We start from the raw sequence: 18,591 nt of genomic DNA, 5'->3' as shown, positions 1-18,591 counted from the left end.
TTGTATACTCTTGTTAGCACACTTCCTCTGTGCAAGGTGCTCGTGTAGCCCCGTCACACGACTACTCAAGTCTCATACCCTACCCGCCTGCCCACCGCCGCCTTCGCGTCCGTTGCCGCCACCATCCTCTGCATCTAAGCCCTTCCAACACCCGCACCCGTCCAGCATGTTCCTCCGAGAAGTTCGGGTACCCACACCTGCACCTGTAGTTTCAATAATAATAATATATATAGCCAGCTATGCAAGTAATCGCTTGATTATATGGTTTGTGGAGTAGAATATGCGAAAGAAAATATATATGAATCGATTCCTACTGCGTTAACCCATCCTGTACGCATTATCATGAAGTCACTACAAGAGATCAGCATTTGAACGACATACTAGTACGTCGTTCAGCACTTGGACCTTTTTGACTTGGACATCGTCCAGCACTGATGGGCTGATGGAGCTTGTTGACACATTCCCCGCGCTCGAGAACATGCTCTGTGACATACGTTTGATGGAGATATGCATGGAATCGGGCGAGCAACTCGCGCCAAATCAAGCAAGGCAGCGTTCGCCATGCTGCACCACCACTGCAGCAAATCCAAGTTGTCTATTTCTGCCGGTAATAGTTTTGTTCTCCCGTACGTATTTTAATAGCTTAAAAGCTGAGTGTTTCCTTGTGTAAAAGGGTACCGAGGACCGATTCCATCAAAACTCAAGTCCCATACAGTCTTTTTGGCTGTGCCTCGGTGTAAGGAGGAGCTTAATTAGCTATTTTATATTATTACGTGTTCTGGGTGTCGTGTAGGAACACGCGCTAATTTATCTATGGCACACTTTCCCCACCAACAACACCCACCAAGTCACCGAAGACTCAATGGGCTTGTTAGGGTTAGAACCTGAAGGCCCAGGAACTTTCCCTTGCACCGGGTTGATGTTTCCCCTGTGTACCGAGCTTCCGCTAGTCGACTGACGGAAGACTCAGCGTCACTAGCCATGATCAAAGGCTAGCACGCTCTCGCACACAAAATATACCTCGCAGGTCATCAGAAGGAAGGGTCCCGGCCTTTTACGGCGTAATACGAGGGTGCCGGAGTTATACTCCGGCGGGAAAAAATAAATGGAGTGCGCTCTCGCTCCTCCAGTTCCTGGCGACGACTCGCCGCTACCAATACACCGGCCACTACTCTCTTGGTCCTGCCAGGGATGAACACACGCTGCACTAGTAGATGTGCCCACCGACAGTCATAATCCTACCTACCAGGTTTACCTTGAGCTGCAGGTCGTTCACTGCAGGCACCGGTGTCGCCCTTGCGTGGTTGGGAGGAAAAGCTGTTCTGTTATTGTTGCCCGAAGGCTTATCTTGTCTTCTCTTAAGTTTCCTATCGATCAATACAAATATCAAGTATAAACGCGTCCGTTTTTGGACCGTCAGTTGTAACTCACGACTCTTCGGCGCTTTCTCTGCGACGTGGCGGCGTTACCGACGACTCAAACGGCCGCTGGAACGCCACCGACGACTGGGGACAGGCGCCGATGACTCATAAGTTCGGATCTTGCCAGTAGGTTCGCCCCGCACTTAGCGAGCTGCAACCGCCCACGCTTGACTTGGGACCGTCGACGAGTCACCACCATCGGCCTATTTAGGCCAATCAGCGATCGGGGAGTTTGGTCTCCAATAACTGGCGATGGGTTGTGACTTGCCAGTTAGCGCCGGCGCCTCGAGTCTTCTTCGCCCCTCGTCTCGCCTTTGGGTTTTGGCTTCGACTACATTTCCCGATACCACATGGACGACATTACCGACACGTATTTCATATATTCGGGGAGTAAGTGGCTCTCCTGAGGTTTCAGCGGAGCAACGGCGCGGGGGCTGAGATTGACTCAAGTCTTCGGTGTGGTCGCTGGATTTCTTTCATATTTGAGCGTGGTGCGCGGGCGTGCCTAGGTGCAGAGCGAGAACCCAGACTACGGACAGGCTCAAACCGAGCCAATTTTCTCGGGGCCACTCTAGGTCTGAGGGGCGAGTGAAGACCCGTGGAAGCGGCTCTCAGCTGGAGCCGCCGGAGGAAGTGAAGAAGCTACGGAGACAAGGCCCAAGGTCTCGGAAGAGGTGGACAACTTACGTGTGGAGTGTCGTGTTTTGTATTGGAGAAAACCCGGGGCAGATTGGGTTAGACACGTGCGAGCTGAGACCTGTTGAGTGGGGAGCAAGTTTCGTTTGGAGAGTGCTGAAGACATCTCAAGTGGGAACAAGGTTGCTGTGGCTGGCTGACGTCTGGTCCCAAAGCGTAACCCTGGTAAGAGCCGTCAAGGGGATAGCAAGGGAGGTGCACACGCCGCGCCTGACCAAGGACTGGAGCTGGGAAGTTAATCCGAGTTGCTGTTGGGCTCAGTTGAGATATTTCAGCTGGGACCCGAAGACTCTGAGCCTTCTGAGCTCTAGTCCGACGTTTGGCGGTCTACGTTTATTCAAGGTTCGATCTGGAAAGCCGGGAATTTACCCGCACCTCGCCACACACAATTGATTGCGACGTGATGGCATACTCGAACCAAGTCATTGTAACCGTCCATCAAAATGGCTGGATGGATACAAGGGTTTGGAACGAAACCTTTATCATCGGGCAGTGGGCGGAAAATGTTAGTGATGAATTTCTAGATCCCCTTGCCATTTACGTCGACAACCTGAAGTGCCACGTGTCTGAGGCCGAGCAGGAAGCATTTGCATCGTGGGGGACCGAGCTTGTGGCTCTGCCAGCGAACACTACTGCTGTACTACAATCTCTGGACGTGGGCATCATGGGCCCGTTCAAAAAGAAGCTCCGCTCGCTAACGCTATCCTTAGCCTCTATCCAGAGTAATAGGACTTTGCCCCTGCGGGAGAGATGCTGGCGCTCAAGTGCATGTCCGCAGACGAAAAGAGAAAACTGCTTGTAGATCGGGTAGTGACGGCGGGGGCAGCTATTGATGAGCGCTGCATTAAGCGGGCCTGGAAGAAAGTGGACTGTAAATGCACTTCTCGTGTTGATTGGATATAAATGTTTAAGATTTGAAAGCGTGTTAACGAAAAACCTAACGTGTCATATTAAAGTGTCCCCGTCCGACCCGTTGCGAGCATCGCTGTGCGATCGGAGACGTCTACCTCATGTTTGCATGTGCAAGCCGCTAAGGCGATTAACGCAGATAGAGGTTCTCTTCACAACCAAAACGACGTCGTCCTCGCTACAGAAACCGGAATCTAACCATGTGCGTACTTATTAATGCATGGTTTTCTCTGCTAGCGATCTTACCCAGCAATGCAGGACTGCAATGTACTGGGGGGGGGGGGGGGGGGCGCTACAGCAGGTAATTATTTCGTCTTCGGGGACAATTCTGTACATACGTACTGTACTATGGAAATTCCTCTCCGATCGTTGCTATCAGGATACCGGATGTCAACGATGTATTAGCGACAATCGAGTTGCGGGGAATTTTTCTTGGTAGTTAGCTGGGCTTACTGACTGTAATTTAAAACGAATCGAAAGGAGTTGCGGGAACGTGGTGTCCACGGTGTACTAACACTGAATAGACTATCCAAGGATTTACCATATTTCCCTCTCTTGGATGCTTCCACTTGACCCTCTTTCCCCCTTTGTTGAACATTTTACAAGAGAAGTTTGGAGCCTATCTATCGATTCCGTAGGTAATGAAGTAACCATCGTTTAACGACAGTTGTGGATTACTTTGCGCACTGTGGTATTTAGTAAACTGGATGGCGTTCGAGATGACGAGGCACGGGGCGTCCCATCAACACCATCGTTTAACGACATGTCCTCGCTTTCGGCACCTCCCTACTACGTGTACCGGTTCATTTCCCATTTTGCCGCTTCCCAACCAACTACCGCTCCCGATGCTTCAAGCACTGACTTCCGTGGCGACCCTCCTTCCCTCGGCCACAATGGTGTTTAGTCTTCCTGTGCCTGATGGAACTTGGCCTGTAAGCCAAGGCAGTGTTACCTTTGACGAGGTCTACACCATCAAGGCTGGCGAAGTGTTCGACGGGGAAATGCAGACGTTCGACCGCTTCAACCTCACGTGTCAGGGACAGAAAGAGAGCGAAAATTTCACAGCCGTGTTCCGGCTCGAAGCAGGTGCTACGTTGAAAAACGCTATTATCGGTGTGAACCAAATGGAGGGCGTCCACTGCGACTACAATGACTGCACAATTGAGAACGTGTGGTGGGAGGACGTGTGCGAAGACGCCCTGAGTATCAAGGGCGGCAACGCTTCCAGTGTGTCGAGGGTCATTGGTGGCGGAGCGCGTTACGCGGACGACAAGGTGATCCAGCACAACGGGTTCGGCACAGTTGTTGTCGACGGGTTTTTCGCGCAGGACTTCGGCAAGCTGTACCGCTCGTGCGGCACTTGCAAACCTCGTCAGCGTTTCCTCAACGTCAGCAACACTTTAGTTGACCTCGAAATCATCCAAACACAGCGTGTGGATCCGAACGTGAGCATTATCATGATGAACGAAAATTTCGGTGACCAGGCCGTCCTGCGCAACTTCTACGTGAAGCCCGGTAAGGAAAACTACACGGAATGCGCGTCCTCCTTCGGTGTGAACAAAAGTGGTGTGAGGCCAGTGATTCTGAGCAACGGTCCAAAGAACCCCGTGTGCCAGTATTCGTGCGACGATATCCACATTGTCCAAAGCGACAAAGGGACGCAGCAGCAGCAACAACATCTACTTCAAGTGCAGCTTCAACAGCACTGTTGAAAAATCCTCTCATTGCTCAAATAGTAGCTAAGATGTTCAATGCTTCACTACTTTTTGCTAGTTTTTTTTTTCCTTTTCACAACGCTTTAATGATACATCTAAAATAAAAAAATGCGAGTCTCGGGAGTCGAGCAATATTGCGTGTGACTAGAAGTCAATACGCCTCATGTAAAAATAAAAATAAAGACTTGGAAGCCGTACGCCGAAACTGTCTTGACCAGGCATCCATGATAGGGTATCATTGATAGCCTGTGTTGGCGTGCAGGCCAAGCCCTTGCTTGCAAGTTTCCCCACGCCTTGAACAAATCAAACCAACCAAAATGCAAACTATTGGTTCGAAGTTATATTTTTACGGCCGTTGAACCAATTCTACCCGTTACTTTGGTTTGAACGTTACCAGACCAACGCTCTTGAACCCTTCCTGAGATTTGGAGTTTTGTGGTTTGGAGTTGAGCCTCAGCTGCAACCAATGGTTTGCTTTTTCCGCTGCCTGATTGATCAATATGGTTCTCTGTACTTCGTGGAGGCTCTCTTCAAAGGCCGCGCCCAAGCAAGCGGCATATCTTGTACCCCCCGAAGAATTAGAATTTGCGGCTGGTATCAGTAGCAATGTTGGCTTATTCGCTTGCACCTCCTAGATGGCAAGATTCGAATTCTCGAAGGCGGTAAGCATCTCACCCTAATGCAGCTTTCGTCTTTGAAAGCGGATCTTGTCTTCGATGGCGCTTGGTATTTCGGTTGTGCAGCGCGGCATTTCTCGATAAGAGCCGCATCGTGAACAGTTTCAAATCGAGGCTTACAGCCAACCACAATCTCGTGGTTTGCATTGGTTTGCTGCGTTTCTATCGGTTCGAACCACTTCGAACCAAACCACGAAACCGTTTCGAACCTGGTTCTTTGGTAATTTTAGTTTGGTTTGTTTACCGAACCAGGCTTGGTTTGTTCTAGGCGTGAGTTTACCCTTGGCGCACTTTCGTAAGGAGTCAAATATAAGGGATCGTTTTAATCCGGATCGACTAAGTTTAATCAACAAGTAATGCTGCAGGAGCCGCTGGAATTGAACCCACCAGAATAGCAGCGATCCGATCGAGAGGAATTTCCATAATCCAGTAGGTCTGTACAGAATTGTCTGTCGTGATTGAATCTACTGGGGTAGTACACGTTAGGTTCGCTATGCGACACAGCCCGCCAACCTCGTGTTGGCTGCTGCAGCCAAACACACTCTGCTTCCGCAATTTCAACCGGTACCCGTACCCGTCCGAGTCGGGCGGTTACCCTACTTTCGGGTACCCGTTGCGAGCTCTGTTTAGCAAACATTTCTTCCGTTTATGGATACAACAATTTACATGTTATCGGGTGGAGTACTGCGCGCAGCTCCACGAAATGACGTAGAACGAGTTGACAAGCGAGCAATAAAATATCACGCTTTTAAATGCGTGATATTTTATTGCTCGCTGTCATTGTTACTGCTGATCCTGATTTGGCAGCTGAAATTAGGTATGTCACTGATTCATCGGTTAGGCACGAGTATGCTGGCATGCAGGTTGGGATCGTATTCTAGATTTGTTTACAATGTTCGGGTATTCCAGCAACAATAAGGTCGTTACGTGTACCAGTTTCCTTTTGTTTGGATGGATCAGGCTAACATTGCTCTGTTTCTAGGTTACAAATATGCATTCAATTTCCCGTGGACCGTACTCAGCAAACACACGCACAGTAGCAAGGTAACATCCATTACGTATTACTTCTATGGAGATGGCAGTCGCTCCGACTGCGTCCATAACCACGATGTCATTACGTGCATGAGTGTGGCAAAAGTTTATGTAGATTAACCAATTCGCTTGTTCGACGGGGTCAACCCGCGAAAAAAATTGTAGAGAATCTTGTTCCAAGCAGAGCCGTACTTCCCGGGGAAGTTTTCCTTCTCTTTAACCGCAGTAGTCATGCCGACAGGAAATGCTCGCTCTTCCTGGCGGTTTGAGGCAGAGCCTTCCTCGTATGATGACTTCAGAGCTTTCCGCGGAAGCAGATTCGTCGTCGTCGGTGGTGAGGTGCACGACCAGAACCTCGTCACCGTCCTGGACGTACACTGCGTCAAGCGTGGCGTTTGTATCGGGGTTCGTGATGGTATATTTTGTTTTGGCCAAAGATTCTGCGGAAGCCTTGGCACTGGCGGCAATCGTGACTAGTGCGGCAACGACGATGAAATCCACGCGCATGACTCGATTACGATAGTTGGGTGTAGCTTGTTTAGACGAAAGCAAAATGCGAACTGAAGGTCGGCATGGAAGATAGATCGTTGCCAAGGTTGTTACGTTCAGCATACACAAGCAAGGTACTCATCGCGCCTATCAAAACTCAAGCCAGCATCTAGACAAGATTGTGAAATGAGATGGGAACTATAGTAGTTAGCAGATGATCAACTTCGCTGAGCACACGACCTGCCTTTCGAGTCGGCACAGGCGCGAAAAACAGATCGTCCTTGGGCAACGTCCCGCAATCAATTCATGAGAATGTGAACAGTTGGCGTATGAGGTCGTCGAAACAAGGGAACTCGAGCTATGGTTCACAGCGTACAGATGTGCTTGTTTTCAACAGGGTGTGTCTGTGTGTGGACATATTTAAACGTAGAATAAAAAACCTCTCCGGTAGCGAAGGGTCTTGCTTTGTCCAGTAGCAGAGGCACAACTAAAGACAACTTGCCGTGACAAATGAATATACATGTACGGTATTTACAACATGTATAATTTCTTGTTACTTCTGTACTAGGAGGCAGCAATCTCCTCATCTGCTTGCATACATGTATATCAAAAACCAGGAGCACCTCGTTTGACACAAATACTCTTGAATGATGTTAAAATATCGATCGAATGGTGCCTTCACAACATTTCGCTATATCAAGCGCGTTGCAGTCTTGATGTTTTAAAGTACTACGGAAATTACGCACAATTGACGATTCCTAGCAATCTAGGATGGCGTGGGTAGGTCATCTCACGCAATACTTGCATGCATCCGAAATATGTAGCCGAAATAAAGAGAGAGGGAAATTAGGCATTCTTTGATTGCTCTCCAAAGAATGAACGCAAAAATACTAGACGTTTGGATAGGGTAAGTAAATTGTTCCTGGTCCGTTTTGCTGAGTCTTATTGCTAAGAGGTAGAATCGTATACATGTAGAACAATCAGCGACGGTGCGTTGCCTAGTGCCCATTGGCGAATTCTTTTATGCAAACAGCTTTTTTAAAAGCGTGGAGCTGTGATGAATGATTTAAACCATTCATCACAGCTCCTCAGTTTTTCCGCGTTTACTGTTGCTTACTCGTCCTGCATGACAAACTCGAGCTCCTCATACGCTGCGCGCTGCAGATCTTGCGTTACACGCAATTTGGCAATCAACTCAGCCTCCTCAGCCTCCATCCGATGGATCTTCCTCTCAGACAACAACCGTTTCTCGTGCTCGTTGGCTAGATTTTCGCGAGCTTTCTTGAGCAATTCCTTTTCGTAATTCTTTTGCGCGGCCTGCCGTTGACGCACCGCGCGCTTTTCCTTATCTCTGATCTCCTGCGAGCGCTCTGCTAGCCACGACCGATCCAACTCGCGTTGCCGGCGAATTTGGTCAAGGTGGTTCTTCCTCTCGGCACGCGTCTCCTGCACAATCTGAACACGCTGCGATGTGTACTCCGCGATGAGCTGGTTGCGACGCTCTCGGGAGGACGTTTGCACCATGTTGTTGTACTCGCAGGCAGCCCGGATATCTCGTTGCATCTGCTCCATAGCTTCCTGCTTGGCACGTTGCTTATTCTCGTTGCGCCTCTTGATTGCTTCAATTTCACGGGCTCGGTGTTTGGCTTCTTCGATGCGCTTTTGCGCTCGAGCGTCCTCAGCTCGAAGATGAGCTAAGCGATTAGCCAGCAATTGAGCGTCAACCTCCGCTTGCCTGCGTTGGTTCTTGGCATCAAGCATCGCACTTTGTAGCTCAGAGTACGCTTCATCCTGTTGCTGGGAACGGGGTGAAATTGGGAGCGACCCCTGGGCTGGTGCCGCCGGAGAAGCGTCGTCGATGTCATCTGCATTTTCTTCAAACCACTCGAGGAAGGTTAGCTTGGCGATTTCACCCGTCGCGTTTGGGTCCATGTCGTCGAGCGCACGGTCTAGCACTTTGGGGGACGCGTTGAAACCCATGTCGATGAGCAGACTGCCTAGGTGTTCCGTGCCGAATAATCTGTACGAAAGCAATGAGAACGTAAGTTTATCAAACTGGAACTTAGCGTACGAAGCTTACATACCCGTTTCCCGTGTCGTACTGTGCAAACAACGCATCGAAATGTGGTGTTTCACTTTCGTCCGCGAGTTCAGCGTGTCGAATGGCATTTTGGTCATCGTCTGCCATTTTACGGAGCTCCGCCGCACCACTACCTGATCGCTGCCCCGACAAGATGGAAGTGCTGTGCAGCCTTGCCGCGCCAAAGCTGGCCCAGCAAAAATAGTTGTGCGGCCTAAATAAAAAGACCACACGCACCAATCGACTTTATCGGGTCTATTATTGTAAGATTGAGGAAATCTTTCGGCGCACATATTCCTCAGCCGATTTGCTTTCGAGCATTTCGCGGGCTCCGAGGGCGTATAGTCGAAGTATTTAGCAAAAAGAATAGGATGATGAGGTATATTGGACAACATTCCTACTAAGCTGAATCCGAATAACCCAGGTGTGGAATTGACCAGACAGCAGTTCAAACGTTTCGGTATATTTCCTTCGCTACCGTTGGCACAACACGCAGACTTGACTCGATAACTTCAAGCTAATCAACTTGCGTAAATATTAAGTCAACGTTATCGTAAAATTCCAATTTTATTGACAATAAAGCAATAAACTCCGCAACATAACCTGCTTTCCCGCAACATTATGTGCCATATCGAAAAAATCGACGGTCTCAACAATGGGCTACATCGCGCTGGTGCAGGGCGCCACGGGCGCAGTTGGTCGAGACCTGGTGGCGGAGCTGGTGCAATCCTCTTCATGCAGTCGCGTCATCGCTCTCACCCGTCGAGAGATCCCCGAAACTCAGTGGGGGCAGGCCTTCCCCTCCATGGACGTCGCTGCAGCTCAAACGAAACTTCAAATTGTGCCCGTGGATTTCGAGGAGTTGCATCGCGACTGGAAGAAAGTGACAGGCGAAGTCGACGCTGCATTCTCATGTCTGGGCACGACCCGCAAAGACGCGGGCTCGGCCGAAGCTTTCCGCAGAGGTCGGTGGGCAGTTCTGTCATTGGTTTTCAAATTTTGGGGACTGAATTTGTGTTTTATTACCGTACAGTGGATTTGGAGTATGTGACGACGTTCGCGCAACTTGCTAAGGATGCGGGAGTACCGTACTTCGGACTGCTGAGTGCCAGTGTAGGATGTTTTGGTAGATTGTGTTGAGGACGGGGAGAGTTGGGGCTGACCGATGAGGATATGCTGTTGCAGAATGCCAACAAAGACAGTTGGTTCCTGTACCCGCAGACTAAGGGCGAGGTGGAGGAGAACATCAAGAAGCTGGAATTTGAGCGCACGTCGATTTTTAGACCGGGGTTGATTAACCGTGGCGAGCTGACACGTACCGTGGAGTCCATTGCTGGCTACCTCCTACCCAGCGTGAGTGTTCACGTCACAGTTTTATTGTGGGATATTTGGTGCACTGAAACGAAACATCGTTCTTTCTTCAGGTTACGACCAGTGCTATCGCAAACGGGATGCTGACGGACTATGAAAATGGCGGCAAGGGGCTAAAGGAGTGGAGCGATGCCGACTTGAAACAGCATGAACGCGCACCGGTCGCGAGTGACAAGCAGTCGGAGCTTTAGGACATTCCTAAAAGGAGATGAAGCAACTACATGGGGTTTAAATGCAGGTTGGCATGATTTTCTCACTCTACAACACCTTTTAATTCTGTTCTTCGCAAAGATAAGGCAAGAGCTCCAGAACAACTTAATTAACTTGTACTAACTTGCTGACTTTGCATCGACCCCCTTATACAGGAAATACGCTAACCACAACAACCCGAATATTACATTTGGGATGCGATGGCGGTAGTTGTCTTTCTAATTATGTGTATCCTTTACTTCCCATGGCATTTTGTGGCAAGCTTTCGTAATAGAGCTTCAACGACACCGATTTTTTGGTCCAATTTTGCTATTACCAAGACTGCCCCATTGGACAACTCACGCTCTTCCTCATCATCGGATTCCGAGTCCTCGCTGTATGCTGACCGCTCGTTGTCGCTTGAATTACCCGGTGGAAATACCGTCCTCGGCATTTGGCGAGGTAAACACCTTTTTTACTGGAGTCTTTGGAGAACACAGTGCCGTATTTGAGAGTCTACGAGTCTTCGCTATAGTTGACTGCGGGTGTTGTGACGCTGAAGATGAAGCTATGTCGTCGCGAAAACCTCGTCGAGGATGGCGGCCGATTTGTCGCGCTGTTTTCAAGCACAAGGGTATTCTGTATATCCGGTCATGAACAGTAAAACGATGGGATGGTGGCGGTAGCACTTCACTGAGCCATGTGTCATTCACGCCAACGTCAGAAACAGGATTTGCACCATGCACTGAAGGCATTTACAAGTGATATTTTTCTCGTCATCACCGCATACTGCGTTCATCTGGCTATTGAGAGAACGATCTGGATCTGGTGCCCACTGCACATGCCGATCCCAAGTCTTGGATTTTCATATGCAAGAAAGATTTTCACTCTAGAGGTTTAACGAACTTCAACCTTTTCCCCTGGTTTGAGGTCGAGCTGTTGTTGCTAACTGTACATATTCAAACTATGGCTGCCCCCTGAGAAGAGAAAAATTCGGCTTAAAAAATATGTTTTATAAAGACAAAGTCTATTAAATTAAACTCTTGGTTACGATGTAAAACTCTGATTCATGGTGCGCCAAGTCGATAAACATTATTGAGATTGGGGTATTTTGAAATCCAAGTCTTGGAATGCTCCGATCTAGATCGTTCATCCACTTTCACCAGCGGTGTCAATGCGTGGTGCAAATCTTGTTTCGAGCGTTGGCGTGAATGACACATGACTCAGCGGTACATTTGCAGACACTCTCACCCGTTCCATTTCGCGTACAGTAGTATACAATAGTACGAGCTTTCGAGACGAAATAGCTTCATCTCGACTCATTTCGCCATTAGCTCTCAAGTCTGCACAAGCACAACTCGGACCTCAAGCCTACGCCCAGCTCCACGCCATGCGTCTAGGCTACATTTTGCTCGTCGCGGCGGCTATGAGTAGTAACGTCGCTCCAACCGCCGAGTCTGCAGTGACCAAGGCCTCTGGCGTCACGACACCCGATTTCAAAAGCAATGGAGACTCGTATGCCCTGAAGCACGGCACGGTGTTTTCCGATGAGTCGACTAATGACATCTCGACGGATGACTCAAACGACGAAGAGGAAGAGCGTGGAGCGCCGTCTCGACGCTGACGAAATCCACCTCCGTGAACGAAAAAGCGTGGCTTAGACAAGTGTTGTGGAAATTTTTCAACAAAATGACCAGGAAGGACTTCAGAGCTCCGATGGCGAAGAATCCCCCTCGCCTACGCCGAGTCTACCCAAGTCCCTAGAAAACTGATTCCGTAGCGGTCGATGTTTAGCTCAGCATTCGACCAAGTAATCACCCCCATAAGTATCCACCACACATACAAATCCTCATAACAAGCGCACTACTTCTGTGGACGCCGGAATGATTGCGTGCCCACTTGCCTCCACATGTCGCAGACGAGACTCAGGATATCGAAGAGCTCATTTCGTGAATCTCTCTCTACAGTGACCAGCCAACAGCAATGACCTCGTACGTGGCGCTCGTGATCGGCTCGACCGGCGCCGTGGGCCGCGACCTGGTGGCGGAGCTCGTGGGCTCCGCCAGGTGCTCCAAGGTCATCGCGCTGGCCCGTCGCGAGGTGCCCGAGGCCCAGTGGGGCGCCGCGTTCCCGTCGCTGGACGCGGAGGCCGCCAAGGGCAAGCTGGAGGTGCGTCGCGTGGACTTCGACAGCCTCTCGGAGGCGGATATCTCTGCCGCGGACAAGGTGGACGCCGCCTTCTCGTGCCTGGGCACGACACGCAAGGACGCGGGCTCGGCCGAGGCCTTCCGCAAAGGTAGAGCCGCTCTGCAGCTCGAGATATGGCCGTAAGTTGCGCTAACTGGTGTTGCTGCTGCTGTTGCTGCAGTGGACTTGGAGTACGTGACGCGGTTCGCCGAGCTGTCCAAGGCCGCGGACGTGCCGTACATGGGGCTGCTGACGTCGCAGGGCGCCAACAAGAGCAGCTGGTTTCTGTACCCGCAGACCAAGGGCGAGGTGGAGGACAAGGTGCAGCAACTCAAGTTCGCGCGCACGTCCATCTTCCGCCCGGGCATGCTGCAGCGCGGAGACCTGCTGCGAGGCACCGAGAAGATGTTCGGCTGGATGACCCCGGGGGTGGGTGGCTGGGGTTGAAGTGGGGTGATTGGGTTTGGGTGGGAACACTGATAGTTTCTTGTCTCTTTCGGTGTTGCAGACGTACCAGATCACGGTGAAGGCGGTGGCGAAGGGCATGGTGGCGGACTACGAGAGCGGGGCGGGAGGGATCAAGGAGTGGAGCCACGCGGACTTGAAGAAGTTCGAGTAGGCGGCGTGAGGAAGCGAGGAGCTCAAGTTTATCAGGGTTGGCGTGCACAAACCATGGGCGCCATCCATCCGTTCGACAGGTATTAATGCATTATCAAAGCTAGGAATTCGTTTGGAGAAATGTGTGGGCTTGGTGGTCTCTGTTTGACGCTTGAGCGCAGACTTTCCAAGACTAGAGCTTGCTGGCTGGCTGATCAGGAAAGAGCTGCTTGGCCAGGTCGACCACCTCCTGCGCGCAGCCCCAGTGGAGAGTGTGACCGGACCCGCCATGTCCATAGTTGTGGATGAGCACTGCACCACGTGGCGTGGGAGTAGCTTCCATCTCGAGGCGCACGCCGCCGTTGCGACCCGGACGCAGCCCCGCCATCTTGGCGATCACCTTGCTGTTGCGCACCTCCGGCCACAGCCGGCAGCAGCGTTCCCACACTCCTTGGGCGTCGTGAGCGTCGCTCTCGGTGCTCCAGTTGTGTTCTTGCACAGTCCCGCCGAGCACGACGTCGCCGTTGGGGCGAGGGATAATGTACGCGTGCTCTCCGTCCTTGTCAATGCTCGCTTTCAGCTCGTTCAGCTTCGGGTTGTGCACGTTGACAATCTGGCCGCGAATGGGGAATACCAAGTCGTCTCGAGCCAATTCCTTCGCCGCTAAGCCCGAGCAGTGCACCAGCAGGTCGCAGTCTTCTTCCTCGAGGGACTGGACACGGCGCTGCTCGAATACTCCACCCAGCTTCCTGATCTCCTCGTGCAGCCACGTCATGAACGGCCTACAAACAACACTGCAGTCAGTCAAAGAGCTCAACTTCAGGACCCTGAGCGAATGACCTACCTGGGGTTGTAAATGAGCGCGTCAAAAGCGAATCCGTGCGCTGCCCCCGGTGAAACCTCGTCAGCCTCTTGCTGGCTCAGCAGCCGGAAGTTCTCGGCGCAGTGAGCCCAGTACGGGTGAACCTGTTCACACATAGGTCAGCAGCCACGAACCAGAGTCTTTACCACCTTCATCCCCTCACCACTTCAGGAGCTCCAACCGCAGACACATCGGCCCCCGGGACGACGTGAATGCCCAGAGCTTCGCCCTGGCGCTGGCGTAGAGTTTCCAGCCACGCGTACGTCACTTCGCACCACTTGCTACGAATGTATCAAACACCTCCATGAGACTTCTCCTGAGCTTTGGATAGTAGCATTCTATGCGTGTACTGTATCTCCTCACCGGGGTCTCGCCGTGTCCACGCCGTCGGGGAGAGCGAAGGGCATCCACAGTCCTCCGGCCACGTGCGACGTGGTGGCCTCGAACTTGTCCGCGACGACTCGGACGCTCGTGAACCCGCTCTGCAGCAACGCGAGCGCGGACGTGAGGCCGATCACGCCGCCGCCTACCACGACAACACGGCAGTCACGCGCAAGCTTCATTGGTTCTCGGGTCCTAGTTCTTGTCGCGCTTGACGTCTTTGATACTGTAATGAGACCGTGGGGCCGGGACCTGACGTGGAGAGAGTGGCATGGTCGATATCACCTCTACGCGTGACATCATTCGGGGGATGGTGTCGAAGGACACTCCCGAGTTACGACAGGGGATTGTTGACGCTAGGTCGCACAGTCTACGCGACCTAGCGTCAACTACGCGGCATAGTTGGCGACTGCAACTTGCGAGAGTGAGCACGCCACCAGACCAGGCTGTCCGTGGTTGTGCACGCTTGCGCTGGGGCGGAAACGCCTCGTTCGATCTCTCACTCTGCAATTTGCGCTCCGCTGAGTTCGCCTAGCACCGTTGAGCCGAACATCAGTCTCCATTCCCCATGAACAAGCTCCAGCTTGTTGTCGTGCTCGCCGCGTTGGCTGTCGTCGCAGTGCAAGCTGCGAAAACTCGATCGGTCAACAACGCCATCGCCGCTGGGGCCAAGTGCTGTCTGTCACAGACTCTGTGACCACCTTGAGGTCAGACGATCGAGCATTTGCACATGTGCGTTCGTGAATCTGTCGACTTCACCTCCGCCAGAAAGTCTCAGCAGGCAGGCATGATACTTGCAAGATACCAAACTTTGTGCCCAAAACAAACGCTTGCCTGAACCGTGACACCGTCTTGATAATGCCCACTCGAGCAGTGTCTGTATTGGTCGTTAGTTTAACCCTCCTTCCCTACGGTTGTTGCGTCGCGTTGTTGACATCAGAGGCTGAGTCGCTATGCAGCCACGCAAAATGGAAGGTGTAATCGTAGCCTGGAAATCGGCATCGCCCATGTCAAATACAGTACGTGCTGTGGTAGCAACGGTTTATCTCTGCGTACCTTGATGCTGCAATGAGCACTGGACGTTGTAATATACCCAGAAGATGGCCTTTGTTTGGACACTGAACCATTGTGTCTCCAAAACAAATGCTAGCTGACGGATAGCTGAAAAGCGCAGCTTGTACTGCAAAATCGAGCACAGCAGTATCAGCGCTAGTAATTTAAGTGAGCAGTTGAACATGATGTTTTTGAGAGCCAGGTATAGCTCCTCCTTTGTCAAGTTCACCAACTGCGCGTAGTACAACCGATTAGGCAAATGAAACATCGCAGCCATGTAGATTGCTGCGCACCAGAGGAAGTGGTTAGCTGCTTGGTGAGCGTTCGGGTGTAAGTGAACATAAGATTGCAGTACTTACAGAAAATGAGGGGAATAAAGACGCCGACGTAGTAAATGAGGACAAGGAACTCTGTCAAATACATGAGCCGTCGAACTTCCAGTATATATCGAAGCGAAGTAGCAGACATCTCTTGAGAGGAACGCTTAGGTTTAACAATTTCGGGATTGACGGGCTCTAGCGCGGGTTGAATGCGGGCTCCAGGTGGCTGGAATGGTAGAGTGCTTTGTGATTCGAACTTGAAAGCTCGATCTTCCGTTGGAATCAAGTTCTCACTGGTTGTTTCTGCCAGGACATTCTCATTTTGTTGGAGTTTGGCTGCAGATCGTACTCGTACGCTACTCAGTCGCTTGGATCCTTGCCGAGTCGCTTCACCCACTAGAAGGATGTCCGCGTGCTGAAGCGCACTCAACTTCCGCGCGCCAGTGCTTGACTTCAAGATCAAGGAGCGGGGGTCGCCATATTGACGTTCTTCACTCAACTGTCTTGCCACTAACTCCATTCTGTGAGTAGCAAGATAGACGTCCCGTAGGGACATAGTTAATTGTACAAGTAGAGCTGCTGTCACCATCAGCGTAGTCCCAAACGACGGCGAGTTCTGCATGCAGTAGGAAATAAAGAGCGCATTGTATATCTCAATGTTGAACGTGATGACTTCAGGCAACTCGTCACTGAGGTGTACGACAGTCCGAAGGAAGATATTTCGCATTACCAGCTTAATTACTGGCAGCAGCATTGAGAACGCCGTCTGGCCATTCGGAGAGAGTGTCGTGAAGATGAAGTAGTAGGGAGGGTAGATGACTACCATAAGGACCTGGCACATCCACAGCTTGATAACGTTGATTAGCAGCGTTCCTGAGCCCGGGGTTTCTCGAATTTTCTTTGCCCATTCAATGGCCAGGAAGAAGACAATGAACGAAAGCCACGGAGGTGTCACAAGCAAGATCGAGAATGGCAAAGGAAAACCGATAAACTTAGCGAGGCAGAACATTAGACCGACGCTGAGACCTGCCGTCACGGCGGTGCTTGCAAGCGCGTGCTTGAGAGGGTATGGAAGCATAGGGAGACTGTATCGGAACTGCTCATTTGCCAGAAACGTGATCACGAGAAAGGTGTAGTATTCTCGAATCCAAAATGCCTTGTTCGCGGCCAATCCGTCGGATGGATCCGCAAGTGGTAACGCATCGATAGCCACGGTGACCAGCAAACCTGGTAGCGGCGTCAGAAGAATAACAGCCATGATGCGGGGCCAACTGGTTTCACGGGAGTACTGAGCGAGATCACTAACGCGCTCGGAGGAATAGCTTCCATTCAATTCCACTTGGGTGGACTCCCAAATCTTGATCAACCGTTGTTGCATGCCAAACATGACGAAAGGCATTATGCATGAACAGTGCACCAGTAATAGCAGAATGACATGTGATGGAGCTTTATTATCTCACTCAAGGGCCTTACAAGTGTGATTCCATCTTCCCCAAAATTAGACTTGCAGCGAAACTATAAAGAGAGTAATGCGACACACTCTTATCGCTGACCGTCACGAACTCACCTAATGTGCACAACGAAATTCTATCCTTGGATCCTCAGAGACGCAAGATCACTTTGGTGTACGAGTTTTCTTATGAGAAAGAGGCATTTTTTTTAAGTATAACAACAACAAAAAACAAACACGCACGCATGGTGTTATACTCCGGAGAACAATAAAGGGGCTAACGCTGCCTATTCTTCGGTCTCCTCTGTCGCCTAAATCAGCAGCTCAGAACTTAATGCAGTAATTTCAGTGCTTGTGGAGTAGATAGAATCCGGACTGCCGTGTAACCAATAAAATTGGAAAGTATTGTCGTAACCTATGATGAAAAAACAGAAGCGAGATTCGTAAAACTTTTCTGTCCAAGAGTGGAAGGTAAGTAGTATTGTGCCTTTCACCTGTTTTGGCGGGTGATGTGTTGATTCCGGTGGGATTAGATCCATAAAATGGCGACCAACGCCTACATGTGTGTAATGCTAATTCTGCGTAAGATTGTGAGCACCCTTCCTCGAGTTAGCTGCCTCTTAGATGTATCCTTCGCACAGCTTCGTGTACGTCTCGAAGTGAAGAAGCCATCTGTATCAAAAGGGTGGGCAAAACTACGAGCGCTGTTCTAAGTGCTTTGCATGCCGCTTGGACCCGGCATGTTACAGCTCCGAGTCCGTCGGTGATGTAAGTTCGACATCGCGATGATGTCGAACTCAAAGCACAAAATGATGTGGATCGGACTATTGCGAGCTAACGGTGACGTGCAGGGTATCACGTGTGTCAGCGACTGCGACCGCTAAATACAGTGCATCGCTAATAGTTCATCAGGACGGTCTTACGTAAGGGAAGTCAAGCTGTGTAGCAAGTTAAAAAGACTGTGGGAACAGTCAATTCTTGGCTTGGTTTACGGTTGTAGATAGGATTGCAGGTAACAATGTCTTTTAATGCAGAGAGCATGCTGGGCAGGAATTCGTGTTGATGTAACCAGCAATTTTGGTGTCCCAGCACCGGTAAAAAAAACACGTCTCACTTAGTATGACGCAGGAACGGAACGACACGTAGCAGGGTTTCCATGCAC

General features: G+C 50.8%; 6 protein-coding genes across 6 annotated transcripts; 3 read left to right on the top strand and 3 right to left on the bottom strand.

Annotated features, from left to right (window-relative positions):
• Positions 1–3,919: 3,919 nt before the first annotated feature.
• IUM83_04795 (pectate lyase D) lies at positions 3,920–4,738 on the top strand (the record flags this gene model as incomplete). The annotated part of the gene is made up of 1 exon (XM_067928892.1): positions 3,920–4,738. The coding sequence occupies one exon, from the start codon at positions 3,920–3,922 to the stop codon at positions 4,736–4,738; it is 819 nt and encodes a 272-aa protein (XP_067795990.1).
• Positions 4,739–8,052: 3,314 nt separating this feature from the next.
• IUM83_04794 (putative folic acid synthesis protein fol1) lies at positions 8,053–9,127 on the bottom strand (the record flags this gene model as incomplete). Its single annotated transcript, XM_067928891.1, has 2 exons — positions 8,053–8,959; positions 9,024–9,127. 2 exons carry the CDS (start codon positions 9,125–9,127, stop codon positions 8,053–8,055), a joined length of 1,011 nt encoding a protein of 336 aa, XP_067795991.1.
• A 547-nt stretch (positions 9,128–9,674) lies between these two features.
• IUM83_04793 (Oxidoreductase htatip2-like protein) lies at positions 9,675–10,581 on the top strand (the record flags this gene model as incomplete). The annotated part of the gene is made up of 4 exons (XM_067928890.1): positions 9,675–9,984; positions 10,053–10,132; positions 10,205–10,372; positions 10,444–10,581. 4 exons carry the CDS (start codon positions 9,675–9,677, stop codon positions 10,579–10,581), a joined length of 696 nt encoding a protein of 231 aa, XP_067795992.1.
• Positions 10,582–12,562: 1,981 nt separating this feature from the next.
• Positions 12,563–13,385, top strand: IUM83_04792 (oxidoreductase htatip2-like protein; the record flags this gene model as incomplete). The annotated part of the gene is made up of 3 exons (XM_067928889.1): positions 12,563–12,875; positions 12,948–13,195; positions 13,275–13,385. The coding sequence occupies 3 exons, from the start codon at positions 12,563–12,565 to the stop codon at positions 13,383–13,385; spliced, it is 672 nt and encodes a 223-aa protein (XP_067796123.1).
• Positions 13,386–13,556: 171 nt separating this feature from the next.
• On the bottom strand, positions 13,557–14,788 carry IUM83_04791 (D-aspartate oxidase; the record flags this gene model as incomplete). The annotated part of the gene is made up of 4 exons (XM_067928888.1): positions 13,557–14,145; positions 14,208–14,329; positions 14,389–14,506; positions 14,589–14,788. The coding sequence occupies 4 exons, from the start codon at positions 14,786–14,788 to the stop codon at positions 13,557–13,559; spliced, it is 1,029 nt and encodes a 342-aa protein (XP_067796125.1).
• A 726-nt stretch (positions 14,789–15,514) lies between these two features.
• On the bottom strand, positions 15,515–16,127 carry IUM83_04790 (uncharacterized protein; the record flags this gene model as incomplete). Its single annotated transcript, XM_067928887.1, has 3 exons — positions 15,515–15,594; positions 15,663–15,944; positions 16,019–16,127. 3 exons carry the CDS (start codon positions 16,125–16,127, stop codon positions 15,515–15,517), a joined length of 471 nt encoding a protein of 156 aa, XP_067796124.1.
• Between the last annotated feature and the right edge of the window lie 2,464 nt (positions 16,128–18,591).

Source organism: Phytophthora cinnamomi, assembly GCF_018691715.1.
Source record: "Phytophthora cinnamomi strain GKB4 chromosome Unknown Contig17, whole genome shotgun sequence".
In the NCBI taxonomy this organism is placed as follows: Eukaryota; Oomycota; class Peronosporomycetes; order Peronosporales; family Peronosporaceae; genus Phytophthora; species Phytophthora cinnamomi.
The sequence above is the reverse complement of the archived record's forward strand: the minus strand, read 5'-3'. Positions and strand labels throughout refer to the sequence as shown.